Source organism: Corvus kubaryi, unplaced genomic scaffold (genome assembly GCF_017639235.1).
Source record: "Corvus kubaryi isolate FWS band 111438036 unplaced genomic scaffold, C.kubaryi_AGA036_p1.0 37182, whole genome shotgun sequence".
NCBI lineage: Eukaryota > Metazoa > Chordata > Aves > Passeriformes > Corvidae > Corvus > Corvus kubaryi.
In genome coordinates this window covers 576,223-592,349 of record NW_024581050.1, presented here as the reverse complement: position 1 = coordinate 592,349, position 16,127 = coordinate 576,223, and the positions used below count along the sequence as shown (strand labels likewise).

Genomic DNA, 16,127 nt, shown 5'->3' with positions numbered 1-16,127 from the left:
CTGGCACAGGGTGCCCAGAGCAGCTGTGGCTGCCCCTGGATCCCTGGCAGTGTCCAAGGCCAGGCTGGACATTGGGGCTTGGAGCAGCCTGGGACAGTGGGAGGTGTCCCTGCCCATGGCAGGGGTGGGATGGGATGAGCTTTAAGGTCCCTTCCAGCCCAGCCCATTCCATGATTCTCTCATTTGCTGTCTGTCTCCCTCCCTTCCTGTAGCTCTGCTTGCATAAGGAAAATTCACTTCCCCTTGTGGCATTCAGGATCACAAGAGCTTTTAAAACTCTTTATTTTCATCCGTGGCCCCCGAGGATGGAAGTGAGCACGGAAAAGACGACGGAAGCTCTCACCCTGTGCCCCGAGCACCTCCGCTCGCTCCAGCCCCGGCGCTGGAGGTGTCCCGAGGGTGGGTGGCAGCTCTGCAGCGTGGAGGGGCTGCACTGTTGTTTGGAGGAGAGTCCCAGGGGCTGGAGCTTGTCCAGCCAAGTGGGAGAAGGATCATGGGGAGCTCAGGGGGTTCTGGCTCTTTGAGAGCTTCCAACCGGCTCCGACGTCTGGCCTGGCCCCGCTGGAAACAACTTTGTTTAGGAGGAAACTTTGAGTCCCAGATTAAAAAAGAGCAAAACAAACAGAGGCTCCCACCCTCGGGGCCGGCCCTGCTGAGCCCACCCAGGCCTGTGCCGGGGAGATAACGGGGCTGTGGGGCTGAGCCTCTGCCACGCGCCGGGTTCTGGGATCCCGTCCGCGCCCCTCGCTCCGGGCACAGCCCTGCTGCCAGCTGGAGTGGGAGCCTGCTCCAGCAAAGGATCCATTGTCAGTGTGCTGACCTTGCTCCCATTTCCCTGCTGATTTTTATTGCACAGAAATTTCACCGGTGATAATTATTATCCTTGTTTTCAGCTCGGTGGAAAATGTTCGTCAAACCTGGGCACTTCTCCGGGAAGGAGCCGCTGGGGGTGTTTACGAGCTGCCTCGTGCGGCTCACTCTGGGTCATTTCAGTGCTTTGCCAGAAGAAAATCAACTCCTGGAGTTGCACAAGAGCAGCCTGAGAGCTCTCATGGCCGTTTTGGGCATCCCAGGGTTTGTCCCACGCTCGGGCAGCTCCAGGGATTGGGCTTGGCAGGCACAGCAAGCTCCGAGCATCATTTCCCCCTTTGCACTTGAGCCTTTGTGCATCCAGAGAACCCTGGGCAGGACGCTGCTGGTCCTCACCTCCCTCCCCTGAGCTGATCCTGCAGTTCCCTGTTGTGTGCTCAATCCCTGCAAAACCAGGATCTAGCCCAGGAAAAGAGGGGTTTTTGGGAACTCACAAGGCAGCTGCTGCTTCTGCTTCCCACCATCCAGGAAATGCCCTTGGAGTCCCCTGTGGGGGCTCATCCTGTGGGGTGGCAGTGAGCCAGGGAGTGTCCCTTCCACACCCAGCCCATCAGCAGGCACCTGGGAAAGCTGGAAGTGCATCCAGGGAAACAGGGTTCCATCCAAGAGACATCAGGGTGGGTTTGCATGGAATCAGAGAATCCCAGAGTGGTTTGGGGTGGAAGGGACTGTAAAAGTCATCCAGTGCCACCCCTGCCATGGGCAGGGACAGCTCCCACTGTCCCAGGGTCTTCCAAGCTCCATCCAGCCTGGCCTTGGACACTGCCAGGGATCCAGGGGCAGCCCCAGCTGCTCTGGGCACCCTGTGCCAGGGCCTGCCCACCCTCACAGAGAACAATTCCTTCCCAGTATCCCATCCAGCCCTGCCCTCTGGCACTGGGAAGCCATTCCCTGTGTCCTGTTCCTCCATGCCTTGTCCCCAGTGGACTTGGAGACCTTTCCCGTGGCCAAGTTGTAGCACCCCTTGGGTGAGCAGCGTGGTGGGGGGACATTGAGGGGGGACAGGAGGTGCCTGGAAACACCTGCAGGACTGGACCTTGGATCTCCCTGCTTGGGAACCCAGAAGATCCTTGATTTTGCTATGTGAGTGTGAGGCTGATGGTGGGGGGAAGCAGCAAACGTCCAAGATACGCTGGGCTGGCTAAAGCAAGCCCTTAGTGTCCACTCCCTGCTCTCTCCCTCTCTGAGGTACCATTTCCATTTGCCTTCTGTCCCAAAGGCCTCCCAGCCCCTGGGACACGGGAGATGTTAGAGGTGCAAGCACAGACCTGCCAGAGCCCCAACGCCAGGGCTGTGCAGCGCTGGGATCTGTGTTTGAGGGGGCCCTGAGTGCAGCAGGAGTCAGCAGTCCTGGCTCCGTGTTCCTGCAGTGACTTGCAGCTGCTCCCTGGCTGCTGCCTGGGCTGGGAGCGCCGGCCCTCGGTGTCCCTGCGGCAGGGAACTCGTCTGGGGGAGTCGTTCCCTCTGCAGAATTAGCTCAGCTCCCACTTCCCCAAAGCCCTTCCGTGCTGCACTTCCCTCTCCTCGTTCCCGTTCCTGCCCAGCTGTGGAGGCACCTGCTGCTGGGAGGGCTCTGGGCTTCTGTGGGGCTGCAGCATCCGTCAGCAAACTTCTCCAGCCAAAGTCACTGCTCTGGGACAGATTTGGGATGGGAGGTTTGAATCCAAGGGCAAAGAGCCCTTTTCCCTGTGGTCACAGTGCCCAGCAGGGCTGGTGAGGGTCTCTGAGGTGGCCGGGAGCACCAGGGAGCTCCTGGGATGAAATCCTCTGTTTGGGGCTGAAAATGCAGCTCCGAGGGGTTGTTGTGTCTGGGCTGAGGCAGGAAACGCCCTGGAGTGTTGAAATGCTGCAGGGAGGAGGGGGTGGGTGCTGCCAAAAACCAGGTCAGGATGCTATGCTGTGGGCGGCACGGCGGGCAGCCAGGCCTGGGATGGCACCCGTGGTGGCCAGGGCTGGGATCTAATCTGTAGTGGCCAGCTGACCCCAGGCAAGCGTTTGCCCCAAGCTGGGAGCCCAGGGCAGAGGGCCAAGGTGCTCCACAGGGTGTAATTTTTTCCTACCTGCCCAGTTAACCCCATTTTCATGCAGTTGCCAATGCTGGTTTAAAGAGTTTAAGGCCCTTGCTCTGTTCTGCTGCAGGAAAACTGCTTTTTGTGTTTTTTAAAAGATATTTGAGTGGTCTGATCCCAGCTTTGCAAGTCTGGCACATTGGGTCTGGCGTGTCGGTGGCTGAGAGCACTGGCCCATCACCCTCCACCGTCTTACAACCCAAAAAGCTGCAGACTCAGGCTTCTCCCTGTGTTTCGCACAGATTTTCCAGGGCCCTGATTGCCTCCAGCTGCACAAAAACCTGCAGCAGCTCGGAAAACACCCTGCCCCTGTCACTACAGAGCTCCAGACTGCGGGGAGCTGGTGCTGTTGCCTGTGCTGAGTTCAGCTGTGCTCAGTCCCTGCTCCAGGAGCCTCCTGGGTCACTCCTCCCATCCCTCCGGAGCCTGGTGAAGTTCTTGGCAGCTTTGGTGAGCAGGGGGGAGGGGGGGCTCTGCTCCCCAAGGACAGGGAGCTTTGGGGGGATGCTCTTTGCGGCTCCTGGAGGAATCTGCTCGATGGTGGAGGAGTCCAGGGAAAGCCTGGCGTTCCACCACTGTCAGGTGGAAATGGCCTTTGAGCCCCTGCTGTGCCTCTCTCTCTGCCCCAGGCCTGTCAGAGCCTGTGCCTGGCTCAGGTGTGCTCAGACCTGCCATGGAATTCGCCTGCTCCATCAGAAGCCTGGCCGGGGCACGGGGTTTGGCTTCCCAGCCCAGGGTGGGGGTTTGGGAACTCCTTCCCTGCAGCAGCATCCCGTGGGCTCCTCCCCAGCTCTGCATTTCCAGGGGGTCTCTTCACTGACAAATCCACCGAGGATGAAGGAGCAGAACCTGCTGCTGGGCTCAGGATTCACTCCTTTTTCCCGTTTCCCCCTTTTGACTCACTCCTGAGCACGGGTTGATGTGATGGATGAGCAATCCATGTGTGAGCTGTTCCCACAGTGGATGTAGCCGGTGTTTTAAGCTGTGTGGAGCCGGGGGGTTGGTGTCCCTTCCCTGGGATTGCTGTCCCTTTGGAGAACAGGCATTCCCAGGCCTCTGGGTGCTGGTTCTCTGTGCAAGCCCTACCATGGTGCTTCTCCCAGCTGGAAGTGGAAAGGGATTCACAGCACACCGTGCTTCTCCTGCCCTCCCCGTGCCCGTGCAGGGGCTGCCAGGAGCAGGGGCTCCGGGGAACCTGGGCAGCAGCTCCTGGTGCTTTGCAGTCCTGCAGGGTGAGCTCAGTGCTTGGGCTGGTTTAACTTTGGATTCTTTGCAGCAGGGCAGGGGATCACTGGCACTGCCAGTGTCACACAGGGACCTTGTCCCCTGTCTGCTGGTGTCCAGGCAGCTCAGGTCACTCGGTGACCACAAGGGTGGTTGGCAGCTGGGAGGGCACAAACCATGGATGCTGTGGAGTGTGAGTGGATAAATCCAGCTGAGGTGATCGTGTCCTGACTCCTGCTGTTGCTGTCCCCAGTCGTAAACGTTTCATGCTGTTTTACATCTCCTTAAATCTTCCCTCCTTCCCTCTTCCCACCTGTCCATCCTGTGCTAGAGAGAGGAAAAGCCTTGGATTTTCTCAGCCCAGAGTGATTTGAGATGAAGCTGCTGCCCGTGCTCTCATGCCAGCACTGTCCTGGTGGCTCAGAGCTCTACTCCATCCCTGGTGTCTATCCTGGTCCAAAAACTGTCCCATGCCATCCCATGCCATCCCATGCCATCCCATGCCATCCCATGCCATCCCATCCCATCCCATCCCCTGCTTGGCTCTGGCTGTGCCAGGATGGGCCTTGTCCATGGAGCACTGATGTGCAGCAGGGTTCGTGCCGGGAGCACCATCCCTGGGGCACAGCCTGGGGGTGCTCCACCAGCTGGGACAGGAGCAGGGCTGGGCTTTTCCCTGGTTTTCAGGCTGCTCCCTGCCACTGAGTCCCTCTGGAGTGACAATATCTCTGTTCCTGGTTTGTGGGTGTGGGACGAGCCCTTCAGCAAGTGCCAGTTGGTGCTGGGATTTTCTCACCTGGGTTCCAGTTGTCCCAGTGGAGCACCAGCACCATGCCCAAGGCTTCCTGCCCTTCCACACGGCTCCTGCTCTTCATTCCTGATGCGCAGCCCCTCTGGAGCTGGTCCTGTTGGAGCTGGAGCCTGTCAGAGGAGCAGGGCTGGGCTGCTCTGTTGTGTAAGGAGCTGGGGGTTGGTTGCCTCAAGCCTTGTTTGTGAGCACTTCTCGTAAGAACATTTGGAGAGATGAACTTCCCACCTCAGCTGCTCCATCCGCAGGGGAGTCAGCCTGTGTTTATTTTCCATCTGTGCTTTTAGCAGCTTGCAGGGATCACCTGGCAGGAGCAGCCATCCAAAACCAACACGGGAACCGGCGCTGCGGAAAGGCTTCCCAGCCCCAGCGGGGGAAGCTGGGGCAGGAACACGGAGCCAGACAAAAAAGCACAAAATTCCCCGGGGCTGGGTTGTTTTCCACCCTGTGCTTCCCCTCCCGGGTAGGTGAGCTTCCTCCTGGCCCAGCTGCCTCAGCTCCAGGCTCAGGGAAATGTCCCGGTGCTGGGCTCTCAGGGGGCTGTGCCGAGAGGAGCCGGCCTCAGTGTTTTCCCTGGATTGGCTTCTCCGTGCCCTGCCCTGCTCTGTCACTGTAGCAGCCCGGGTGAGCCTTGATTTGAGGCTTGGGGCTCTTCTGCCCAGCCGGGCTGACCTCGTTGCAGGGATGAATCAGCAGTAAATGCCAGCCTGGAGCAGCCTGGGAAGAGCCTCTGGCTCGGGGCTGGGATGTGTCTGTGTCCGCCTGCAGCTCGGGTTGGGCAGGGCAGGAGAATTCCTTCTTGGTTTAAGGTGAAACTCACCCCACCCCACAGTGCTCAGTGCTTTTGGGAGGCTTTGGGGAAGCACCTGAAGTGGAAGTGCTCCAGGAATGCTCCAGCTGTGCCTCCTTCCCTGGTGCATCCCTGAACCCCAGGAGTCACCAAGGACTTCACTCCCCGAGGAAACTCCCTTGAACTCCCTGCCGGCCAAGCACTGGGACCAGTCTGAGAGGGAAACTGGAGGCCCTGGCGCCCAGGGTGTGGTGAGCAGGGCTGGTGGGGCACAGTAGGTCCAGCTGAGCTGGAGCTTGGAGGGGAATCTTTTGGGGACCCCAGCCAGAGCCATCGGAGGGCAAAGGTGGTCCTCCCTGGAATAACCCATATCCTCCTGGGAATAACCTGTGTCCTCCCTGGAAGTGGAGCAGGGTGTGCCCCTGGCAGCTCTGAGCCGTGCTGTGTGTGCTGCCTTGCTCTCCTGATCTCATCCCAGTGTCCCTTGGTAATCCCGAACTGGTGGAATGAGCTCGGATCTCCCCGGGGTTTTGGGATGCTGACCCGGGAAGCTGCTGATGGGGTGGAGGCTTTGGCTGTGTGCTTGGCTCTGTGCTGAAGGAGTTGTTTGCTCCGGAGGGGATGTGGAAGGGACAAGGGGATGGAAAACCTCGGATCAGGGTCGGTGGTGCTTTCCTGTTGGGGCTGGCTCTGTGTCCTACCCATCCCAGCGTTCTCTCCCCTTCCAGGAGGTGCTGGGCCAGCCCAGTGCTCCCAACCCTGACGAATTTTCTCACTGATGGGGAGTAAACAGTGCCCAAGCATTCCCTTCTGTAGCTCCAGGACCCACGGGAATGTTTCTTGGAGCAGGGGTTCCCCGTGCCCCCCCAAACTGTCCCCTGCTGCCCAGGGGAGGACAAAGCACAGAGGAGAAGGGAAGGTGTTTGCCCTGAGCGAATCCATCCCATCCTCACCCTGTGTGGGGTTGCTTTCCCTCCTTAACGACATTCCCGTGCTCCTGTTTCCACGCCAGTATTCTTCCCTTGGCTCAGCCTTTCTGCCCGGGATGCTGCGGGAGGATGAGGGCAGCCGTGGTTTTGGGAGCCCGGGGCTCCAGCAGCCCTGGGTGCTGCTCTCCGTGCCTCCGACTGATCCTGGCAACAGCAAATGTGAAAATAGACGCGGGGTGCTGTCTCCCAGAGCTGCCTTTGGCACTGCTCCCTTCGGCTCTCCGTGGGGAGAGGGAGCAGAGAGGGGAGGGATTCACGGGGGGGCCGGGAGAGCTGGGATGTGCTCATTAACCACGGTGACCCAAATGAGTGAGCACAGCCCCACAGTGGGGGCTGGGGAGCCTCTGCCACACGTGGCTGCTCCCGATCCGTGTGACAGCCCAGGAGTGGGAGCTGCAGACCCCTCGGAGCTCACAGGGCCTCCAGCTGCTTCCCCTTTCCGGGGAGTTCTCTGTTTGAGGTTTCCTCTCTGCCCAGCTGGGGTGAGTTGCTGCTTCCTTCCCCTCAGCCACCCCGGGCTGCTCTCCGGTGATGCCTTTTCCTGGTCTTAAAATCAAGAGTTCATACATGGTTAGAAGGGGAAAAGGGATTTTACCTTGGTATTTATTTTAAGGATCCTTAGGTGCACACGTCCAGGTCATGTGCATTGAAATGCACCCTGCCGAGTCTATCTCTGTGTCTGTGTCTCCCCCCAACATTGGGTATAACATTATAGGTGTTACTAATTAGCAGATCTATCAAAGATTCCCCAATGAGAGACTCAAGTGAGCCCCCCTCCCCAAGGGACCTTCCCCAGGATGGTTCTATCTTGGTTTACAGAATATGTTTTGGAGAGGACCTTGAGGTCTGGGGCACACTGATCCTTGGCTACCAAGCTTCTAAAATGTTCAGTCTGTTAGCTTGACAAACAAGTCCAAGAATGTAGGCGAAAAGCACCAGGAATACAGAAGTTGTAAAAAGGTATAACAGGGGTATAAAAGAAAAGGCAAAAATCTTCATGGCATCACCGGACCCTTCCCTGTGCATGGGTGGCAGATCCTGGGACCCCTCCTTTTGGGCATGCACACCCGGCAGTGCTGGATCCATGGAGTGTCACAGGGAAGAATGCACATTTTTTAGCAAAAGCGAATTTCCCCGGCCTGTGGCTTGTGCCTTCCATCTGGCTGGAGCTGCACTCCCTGGCTGTGTCACCCTGGAGGTGTCCCTGGGCTCTCCGTGTGCCCAGGGCTGGGGGGTGTCAGCAGGACATCCCCTGGTAGGGCAGGGGGGCAGGAGCAGCTCCCCACAGGGCACATCTCCTTAGCTGGGAGCAATCCTGCTCCTGGTCCCCTCCAGCTCTGGCTCTGGGTCAGGACAGACAGTTTAATTGAATTTTAATTTGAATTTTGTAACCAGCAAAGGCTGTGTGGGGCTGGGACCCCTCCAAACCTTGCCTAGGAGCCCTCGGAGCGGGTGGCCGGAGGTGAGTGGCTTGTCCTGGGTGTCCTGTGCAGCGAGGAGCTGGATCCCAGCTGTGGCCTCCAAAACACCCCCAGGAAGCAGATCCTTGTGGATCCCTGCTGCTGGGTGTGCTTGGCACGGCTCCCTCCATCAGTCTGACTGATGTAACCCAGTTCTGCTCCTTCAGACCTGGGAAAGCGATTTTGTGGGCAGGAGCTGTTTGTTTTCCAGGCGCGTTGTCGGTTCCCATGAAAAAGGTCATGTCCCTCCCCAAGATGTGACCTTGGGTGGCCCCAGTCCAGAAACCCCCTCCCAGGACTGCCCCCGAGGGCAGCTTCTGGAAGAAATTGGGGAAGCTGAGGGCTGTGGGGTGGGGTTAATGGTGAAAAGCTGCTGTGGGAGTTTGTGTGTTGCTGTCTAGGACTCGATCCCTCCCCAGTCCCTCTCTCCTGCTGCATCTCAGGAGTTTGCACCTCCCATTTCCGCTGGAGCTGATTCATAAAAACCCCAAGCACACGACATGGAACAACTGAATCCTCCCAAACCCTCGTCCTGTGCCACAAACTGAGAGCTCAGCCTAAAAATAGCCCCGTTGCCTGTTGGAGATGTAGTCCCGACTGTTGATGAGGTCTTGGGAACCAAAAATAGCTCCTTAATCCCATGGCAGCATAAGAAGAGGTTTTTCCTTGAACGGCTGCTTTTTGCAGCAGCTCAGGCTCAGCACCCGAATTCCCTTTAATGCTCACAGGGTTGGAAGTGATGGGATGGGAGATGCTGGGAGTGTGTCCATGCTGTTCCATCTCCTCCTGGGGAGCTCCTGCCTTTCCTTACCTTAATCCACCCAGACTCTCCCTGGTTTTTTCCATGGGATGATGTGAGGTATAAAAACTCCTTCCAAGAGTTGTTCATCTTCCCTGTGAAATGATCCAGGCCCCCAGTCTCTCCTTCCCAGCTGCCAGGCTGCTGCAGCCCTTCCCTCTTGAGCTGCTTCCAGCTCCTGCATTAAAGTGAACAATGCCCTGTTGGATGTTCCAGGCAGCCTTTTCCCCTCCAATCCTTTGGGAATTGTCCTCCTGATGCACCTGCTCCCACTCTCTGCCAGTGGCTCAGCTGTTCTGGGCTGGTTTTGTTGCTGGTGCCTTGCTCTAAGGGGTTAATGCTGCCTTTTTCCATGGATTTTTTTTTTCCCTGCCTGGATATTTTCAAGCTTGCAGCCTGGGTACTGAAAATTTTGCAGTGGGCAATGGATGGGGTGGGATACGTGAGTGGTGGGAACAGGAATGGGTTCACTGGGGTTTAATTCCATGTCTGTGCCCAGCAGATCCCAGGCACTGTCCCTCCTGCACTTGTGTGGTGAAGGACCTGGGTGCTTCCAGCTGTGCAGCTGGAATATTTATCAGGGAATTAGGGGACTTTGTGTCCCCTTCAGAGAATCCTGGACTGGTTTGGGTGGGAAGGGAGCTTAAAGCTCATCCAGTGCCACCCCTGCCATGGGCAGGGACACCTCCCACCATCCCAGGGTGCTCCAAACCCCTGGGTCCAGCCTGGCCTTGGGCACTGCCAGGGTGTGGTGTAGCATTCCCAGGCTTCTGAGCTCCTCCCTTCATCCAGGCTGTGATAACTTCCCTGGCAGAAATTCAGGAACTCCTGGAGGACACAATTCCAGTCTTCTCCTCACCCTGGTGATTCCAGCATGGTCACACCCGCCTCCATCCCATCCCATTTTCCTTCCCTATTTTTTTTCTTCTCAGTGACTTCACTCACTGGGATTTTTATTTTCTGGGAAATTGTTAAGGCATGTCCAGAAGCGTCTTCAGCTCCCATTGCTGTGTTTCTCCTGGGAAGCACAACACAGAAATAGGATCTGTCCTGAGCCTGCAGATTTCCTTGTGCCTTGTTAAGGGGGATTTTAATCAGAAATTCATTTAATACTTGGATCTGGGAGGGATCAGGGCTGTGGCTGTGCTGGGTTCCTGCTCATCCTGCTGCACTGCCCCGGGAAGTGGTGCCTGGGACTGGCAGAGAGATGGAGCATCCTGTGGGGAGCAGGGGGTGAAGTGATTTTTGGGAAGGAACGGTTCCCTTGTGGCCTGTGCTTGGTGCTGCCCCACTGGGATGTGGAAATGGAGAACCAGAGGGTGGCTCTGGGCATGTCCTGCTTTGGTGTCCCCAATCTCACCCCTCCTTCCCCCAGGCAGGAACCCAGACCCCTCTCCCATCCCATTCCAGAGGCTGCTCCATGCCCTGCCAGCTGCCAGGCCATTCCCTGTGGAAGCATCAGGACCTAAATGGAGGTTGGGGGTGTTTTTGCCTTGTGCATGAATGGTTTGGAGGCTTTTCCAATGTTCCTTCCGTTTCTACGGGCAGAGCTCTGGAGCCAAGTCTGTGTCTGGGGTTTTGTGTGGGGTGGGACAGTGGGAAGCATTCCCAGTAATCCGCTGTGGAATCAGTGGGAGCTTTGTGCTGGATATGGCCAATAGCTCCTGGAGCTGTCACTAGGCGGGAGAATTCCATCATCCAGCTGTGGGAATGTGGGAATTTCCCCCAAATCAGTAACCTGGGAAGGCTGGGGTTGTGTTGGGTGGCGTTGGAGCTGCACAGCAGCTGCTCCTTCCCATAAAGAATTCCCGGGATGCATCATCCTCTAAGTGCTTGATCCAAGGACACTTCCAGGCAAACCTGAGCATCTTTATTTGGGTGAGACACGGAAGGTCTGGCAGAAAGTGGATTTAATGGATGCTCTTGAGTTCCTCTGCCATTCCGGGTCAGTCTCTGCTGAGAGGATCCCCTGAGTCACCGGCTCTGGGATATTTAAATCATGAGCACAAAATGCTGGCGGTGTTGTCTCCTTCCAAAAACGAGTTCCCAGCTTTCCCTGGAAAATCCCAGTGGTGCCTGACAGCGGGGTGAGTGAGGTGCTGTTTTCTGGGTTATTTGGTGGAAGGGCAGCATTTGGGGTAAGGACACTGGTGGAGATGGAGCTGCAGGGGCATCAGGGAGGGGTCAGGTCCCGTGTGCCAGCTCCGTGTGTGGTGTTTGTGTCTCTGACTTGGGGTTTGGGTGACATCTGGGACACTTGGATTAGAATCCCAGCATCACTGAGGTTGGAAAAGCCCTTCAGGATCATCGAGTCCAACCTGTGCCCAGTCCCCACCTTGTCCCCAGTGCCATGTCCAGGCTTTCCTTGGACACCTCCAGGGATGGGGACTCCACTGCCCTGGGCAGCTCCAATGTTTTCCAGCCCTTTCCCTGGAGAAACTCATGCTGGATAGCCCTGGTGCTTTCTCCCACCCAGCAGCATCTTCTCCAAAGTTCTCCTGGCTTGTGGCTCTTGGAAGTGACCGAGGGCCCTTTCCTTTCCTTTCCCCTCTGGCTGCAGGTGGCACAAGCTGCACTCCAAGGCTGGGAAGAAGGAGAAGGAGCGCGGTGAGATCCTGGTGAGCATCCAGTTCACACGGAACAACCTCACCGCCAGCATGTTCGACCTGTCCATGAAGGACAAGCCGCGCTCGCCCTTCGGGAGGCTGAAGGACAAGGTGACAGGCAAGAAGAAGTACGACCTGGAGTCGGCCTCTGCCATCATCCCCAGCAGCATGGGAGCCCTGGACATGGAGGACGACTTCGAGCTCGGGGGCAAGAAGTCCAAGGTCAAGGGCTTCTTCCTGAAGAACAAACTGCGCAAGTCGTCCCTGACCCAGTCCAACACGTCCCTGGGATCCGACAGCACCATCTCCTCTGCCAGCCTGAGCATGGCAGCAAATGCCCCTGAGGTGCCCAAATCCCCGAGCAGACACGGCAGTCTGTCCATGGAGCACTCTGGTAAGAGGATCAGGCATAATCCCCCCCGGTTTTCCCCCTTCCTTTCTTTGCAAGGGACTTGAGACTTTCTTGCAACTCTGTTAACTCACTGCTTACCTGGTGACAGAACCAGGGAAACGTGGAATTGGTTAGGTTGGAAAAACCCTGCAAGACCATGGAGTTCAGCCATTCCCCAGCACTGCCCAGGCTACCACTGCCCATGTCCCCAGGTGCCACATCCACAGGGCTTTTAAAGCCCTGCAGGGATGGAGACTCCATCCCTGCCCTGGGCAGCTGTGCCAGGCCTGGACAGCCCTTTCAGCAGAGAAATTTTCCCTAAGCCTGCCCTGGCCCAGCCTGAGGCCGTTCCCTCTCCTCCTGTCCCTGTTCCCTGCCAGCAGAGCCCGACCCCCCCGGCTGCCCCCTCCTGTCAGGGACTTGTGCAGAGCCACAAGGTCCCCCCTGAGCCTCCTTTGCTCCCTGATGTCACTAAGAGGTGACCTCCTGCACAAACCCCTGAGATCTGTGTCCTGGCACTAAGGTGTTTGCCAGAACAGGGAGGAACATCCCAGATTTTGCTTTTCCACGCCTCACCACGAGCTCCCAGGATCTGAGGGCTCTTCAGGGCTGTTTGTTCTTGGACCCTCCAAGCAGTCCCTGCAGGAAGGCCCTGGCTGGGCTGGGCTGGGCAGCTGCTGGCCCTGCCCTGGGTCACGGCTCTAATGAGCCGCCTCCAGCTTGCAGGCAAAGCTGAAACGGGGCCCGGCTCCAGTGATTAAAACAATCTGAGCTCTTGGCACTCCCAGGGCAGCGATTTACAAACAAAAAAGGCCCTTGTAGGGAATTAATTCCCCCTTGGAAACAAATATATAATTAAATGGTTTAATTGGCTGCAGACAGCACATTGCCAGCTTGGGTGGGAGTCCCTGGGGAGCCATGTGGCTTCTGCTGGGTTACATTCCCATGCTGGTCCCATCATCCTTGGGATGAGCCTTCCAGCTACTGGGAGCTTCCCTTCCCATGGCAGGGGGGTGGAACTGGGTGTTCTTTAGGGTCACCTCCAGCCCCAGCCATTCAGTGGTTCTGTGAAGGAAGCAGCACGTCCAGCTGGGAGGGGCAGCAGCTGTGTCAGTCGTTCTCAGGTTCTCCATGATTTTTACCCCCAAAAACTGGCAGTAGCCACAAGGTCATAGAATCACGGAATTGTTGAGGTTTGAAAAGATTTTTAAGATGATCAAGTCCAACCCTCAAGGCAGTGGGAGGGAGCTGCAGGCACTGGACCCTCCTGGCTCATCACACCAAGCAGTGGCCTGGAGCTCACAGCCGCATAGTCCCCTGTTCCGTGCAAACTCCTAAGTCACATGGAAGCTTTAAAACCCTCTAAGGAGCTTCTGGGGAGTTCCTTGCATTTATTATCAACCTCAGATCCTCTCAGATCCTCTCAGACAATGGGTTTGTCATCTCACAGAGCCTCCTCTGGGGTCCTCCCCTGCTGGGCTGGGGGACGATGTTGTGTCTCCTGTATGGCTGCACAGCTGTGAGCTGTGCTTTGCATTTCCAAGAACTTAATCCCGTGGAGCCCAGGAGGGAGAAGGCCGGGTTGATTTCCCAGATCTGTTCAGGGTTCACAGGTGGAAGATAACGATGCTGTGCCTGTGGCCTGACCTGTTCTGTGTTTGCTTCCCCCAGTGAAGGACCTCCTGCCCTCCCCGAAGCTGACCCACAAGAGAGCGTTCAGCGACGACGTGTCCCAGGTCAGCCCGGTGCTGGAGCCCAAAGCCACCCAGAGCCCGAAGCCAAAGAACGACCCCGTGTCCCGCTCGTCCCTGTGCATCAACGGCAGCCACGTGTACGGGGACGAGGCGGCCCCGAGGAGCCCCGCAGGCCTCTCCACCAGCTCTGCCCCCCTGCCCGTGCCCGGCGGCCCCCGCAGGCAGGACGAGGCTTTCGGCTTCACCCCCCTGCACCCCAACCCCCAGGAGGTGCCCTGGGGGCTGGGCAGCCTGGAGAGGGCCCAGCAGAGGGACGAGCCCAGGTTCATCCCGTCCCCTCCCAGCCTGGCCCTGCAGGAAGAGCTCAAGGTGTCCACCAAGGCCGTGACCCTCAGCAACCACCTGGGCAGGGCCAGGATGGAGGAGAGCAGTCGCCTGGAGAGCAAACCCACCCAGGCTGCGGCTCCCCTGGGCTTCTCCGCGGAGCCAGCCAAGGACAGGCCGCCCGAGGACACCAGGAAAGAGGACAAGAAAGCCAAGGGAGGCTTCTTCCACCACGGGGGCACCCGGAGCGACGCGGGAGGCAAAGGCCAGGGGGACAGAGGGACCCCCGTCCACGCCTCGGCTGCGGGGGATGAGAGGAGTAAGAGCAGCAGCTGGTTTGGGTCCAAGGAGCCCAAAGAGTCCCCTCAGAAACCCAGGTCAGTGGAAGGGGGTGTGGAGGTCCAGGCTGGTGATTCCTGCCCCAAATTCCTGTCTCCAGCAGATCTGCTGGCCAGAGCTCCCGGACGCTCCCGGGCCTCGGTGTTCAGGCAAGGTCGGAGCAGGGAAAATGCTTCCTTGCTCTTAAATGTCGCAAAGGGAAGGGGATTTTCCTGCATCCTCCCCTGGCTTCTGCCAGAAACCACCTCTGCAGGGTGTGGGATGTGTTTTCCACCCGGGGAAGGGAGGGATCCCCTCCATGGAGAGGTTTCCCTCTGCAGAGGTGGGGCTCATTGTGGTCACACCAAGTGGTTCTGTGGCCTCAAAATGCAGATTCATTATCCTTCAATGAGCTAAAAAAGCTTCTCTGGCAGTCAGGCTGGGATGTGGGATATCAGGATGTGTAATCACGTTATTTTTATGAGCCCCACCTTCTTCTGTAGGGTCTGCTCAGGGTGCAGCACTTTGATAACGTGAGGTATCATTAATATTCCCGAAGTAATCCCAACCCTGCTCTTTCCTGTTGCCATCCCAGCCAGCCTTCCCTTCTCCCAGTTGCGAATCTCTAACTGTTCTTGCTTTGTGTGGTGATTCATCCCTCCGGATCCTCAGGTTTTGTGGTGTTTGTGCTGTTCCTGTGAGGAATTTATCACCCGTGTCCACCCCTGGAGCCCCTGGAGCTGAGCTGGCAGTCCAGAGGTCGAGGGTGTTGTCAGTGAGAGGCAGGAAATGGGGTTAAAACCAGCCAGAGAAAACAACCAGCACTTGAGAGCTGGCTCAGTCTGCAGCGTTGGTTTATTAGAGGGGTTTTCTGATCTGGGCTGACTTTAACCTAATTTCTTAAGCAGAAGGATTTGAGTTCGGTCTGAGCCTCCTTTCATCAGGAGGGCACTCCTGGTTTATTCCACATATGCAGGTTCCCACATTTTTAAAGGGATGAGCACATCCCTCAGCCTGGCTCCAGAACCAGCCCCAGAATTGCTCCTTTCCACTGGGAGGTGTTGTGCTCGTGGTGGCCTTGGGGCTGCACAGGCAGAGCTGGGGACACTGGGACAGGCAGGAGCTGCTTCCCTGGCTCAGGAATATCAGGAATACCCCATCCCACAGGCCCTGAGCTCTGTCCCACAAAGTCCATCCCTGGGAAGGGAAAGCTGGGATGGGAAGGAGCAGGCAGGATGTGGGAGCTCTGTCCTGCTGCAGCAGCAGGAGAGACAAGGATGAGGTCTGGGGACTGCTGTGGTGCATCCCCATGGATGGGTCTGGCATTCCCTGTCCCTGGCAGTGCCCAAGGCCAGGCTGGACAGGGCTTGGAGCACCGTGGGATGGTGGAAGGTGTCCCTGCCATGGCAGGGGTGCAGTGGGATGATCCTTCAGGTCCCTCCAACCCAAGGCATCCTGTGATTCTGTGGTTCCCAGGAGACTCAGACCCCAGGCAGGGGTTTGGTGTCACAGCTCAGTGCAAGATTTGTGATGAGCCTGAAGGACTCTGGTCTCTGCATCCTGTCCTTGAGGAAGGACAGAGTATTCCCACTCATGATTGTTCTTTTAATTTTTCTTTCTAATTTTGGGATAATAAACCTGCTGGTTAAGGCCTAGAATGAAAAATCAAGGTTTAAAAATCCTGCTGTATCCATGCAGTGGCTCCACAAGTGCCTGAGGCAACCAGGGAAGCACTGTGGGGATGGGATGGGATGGGATGGGATGGGATGGGATGGGATGGGATGG

General features: G+C 57.4%; 1 protein-coding gene across 1 annotated transcript in view; it reads left to right on the top strand.

The window, feature by feature from the left end:
* Nucleotides 1–11,019: 11,019 nt before the first annotated feature.
* The window catches only part of RAB11FIP5 (RAB11 family interacting protein 5), a 24,941-nt gene continuing 19,833 nt past the window's right edge, over nucleotides 11,020–16,127 (top strand). Inside the window, exons 1-3 of the mRNA XM_042021972.1 lie at nucleotides 11,020–11,096; nucleotides 11,570–12,009; nucleotides 13,678–14,401. Of these exons, the coding sequence (XP_041877906.1) occupies nucleotides 11,020–11,096; nucleotides 11,570–12,009; nucleotides 13,678–14,401 (1,241 nt within the window). The remainder of the gene's footprint in view (nucleotides 11,097–11,569; nucleotides 12,010–13,677; nucleotides 14,402–16,127) is intronic.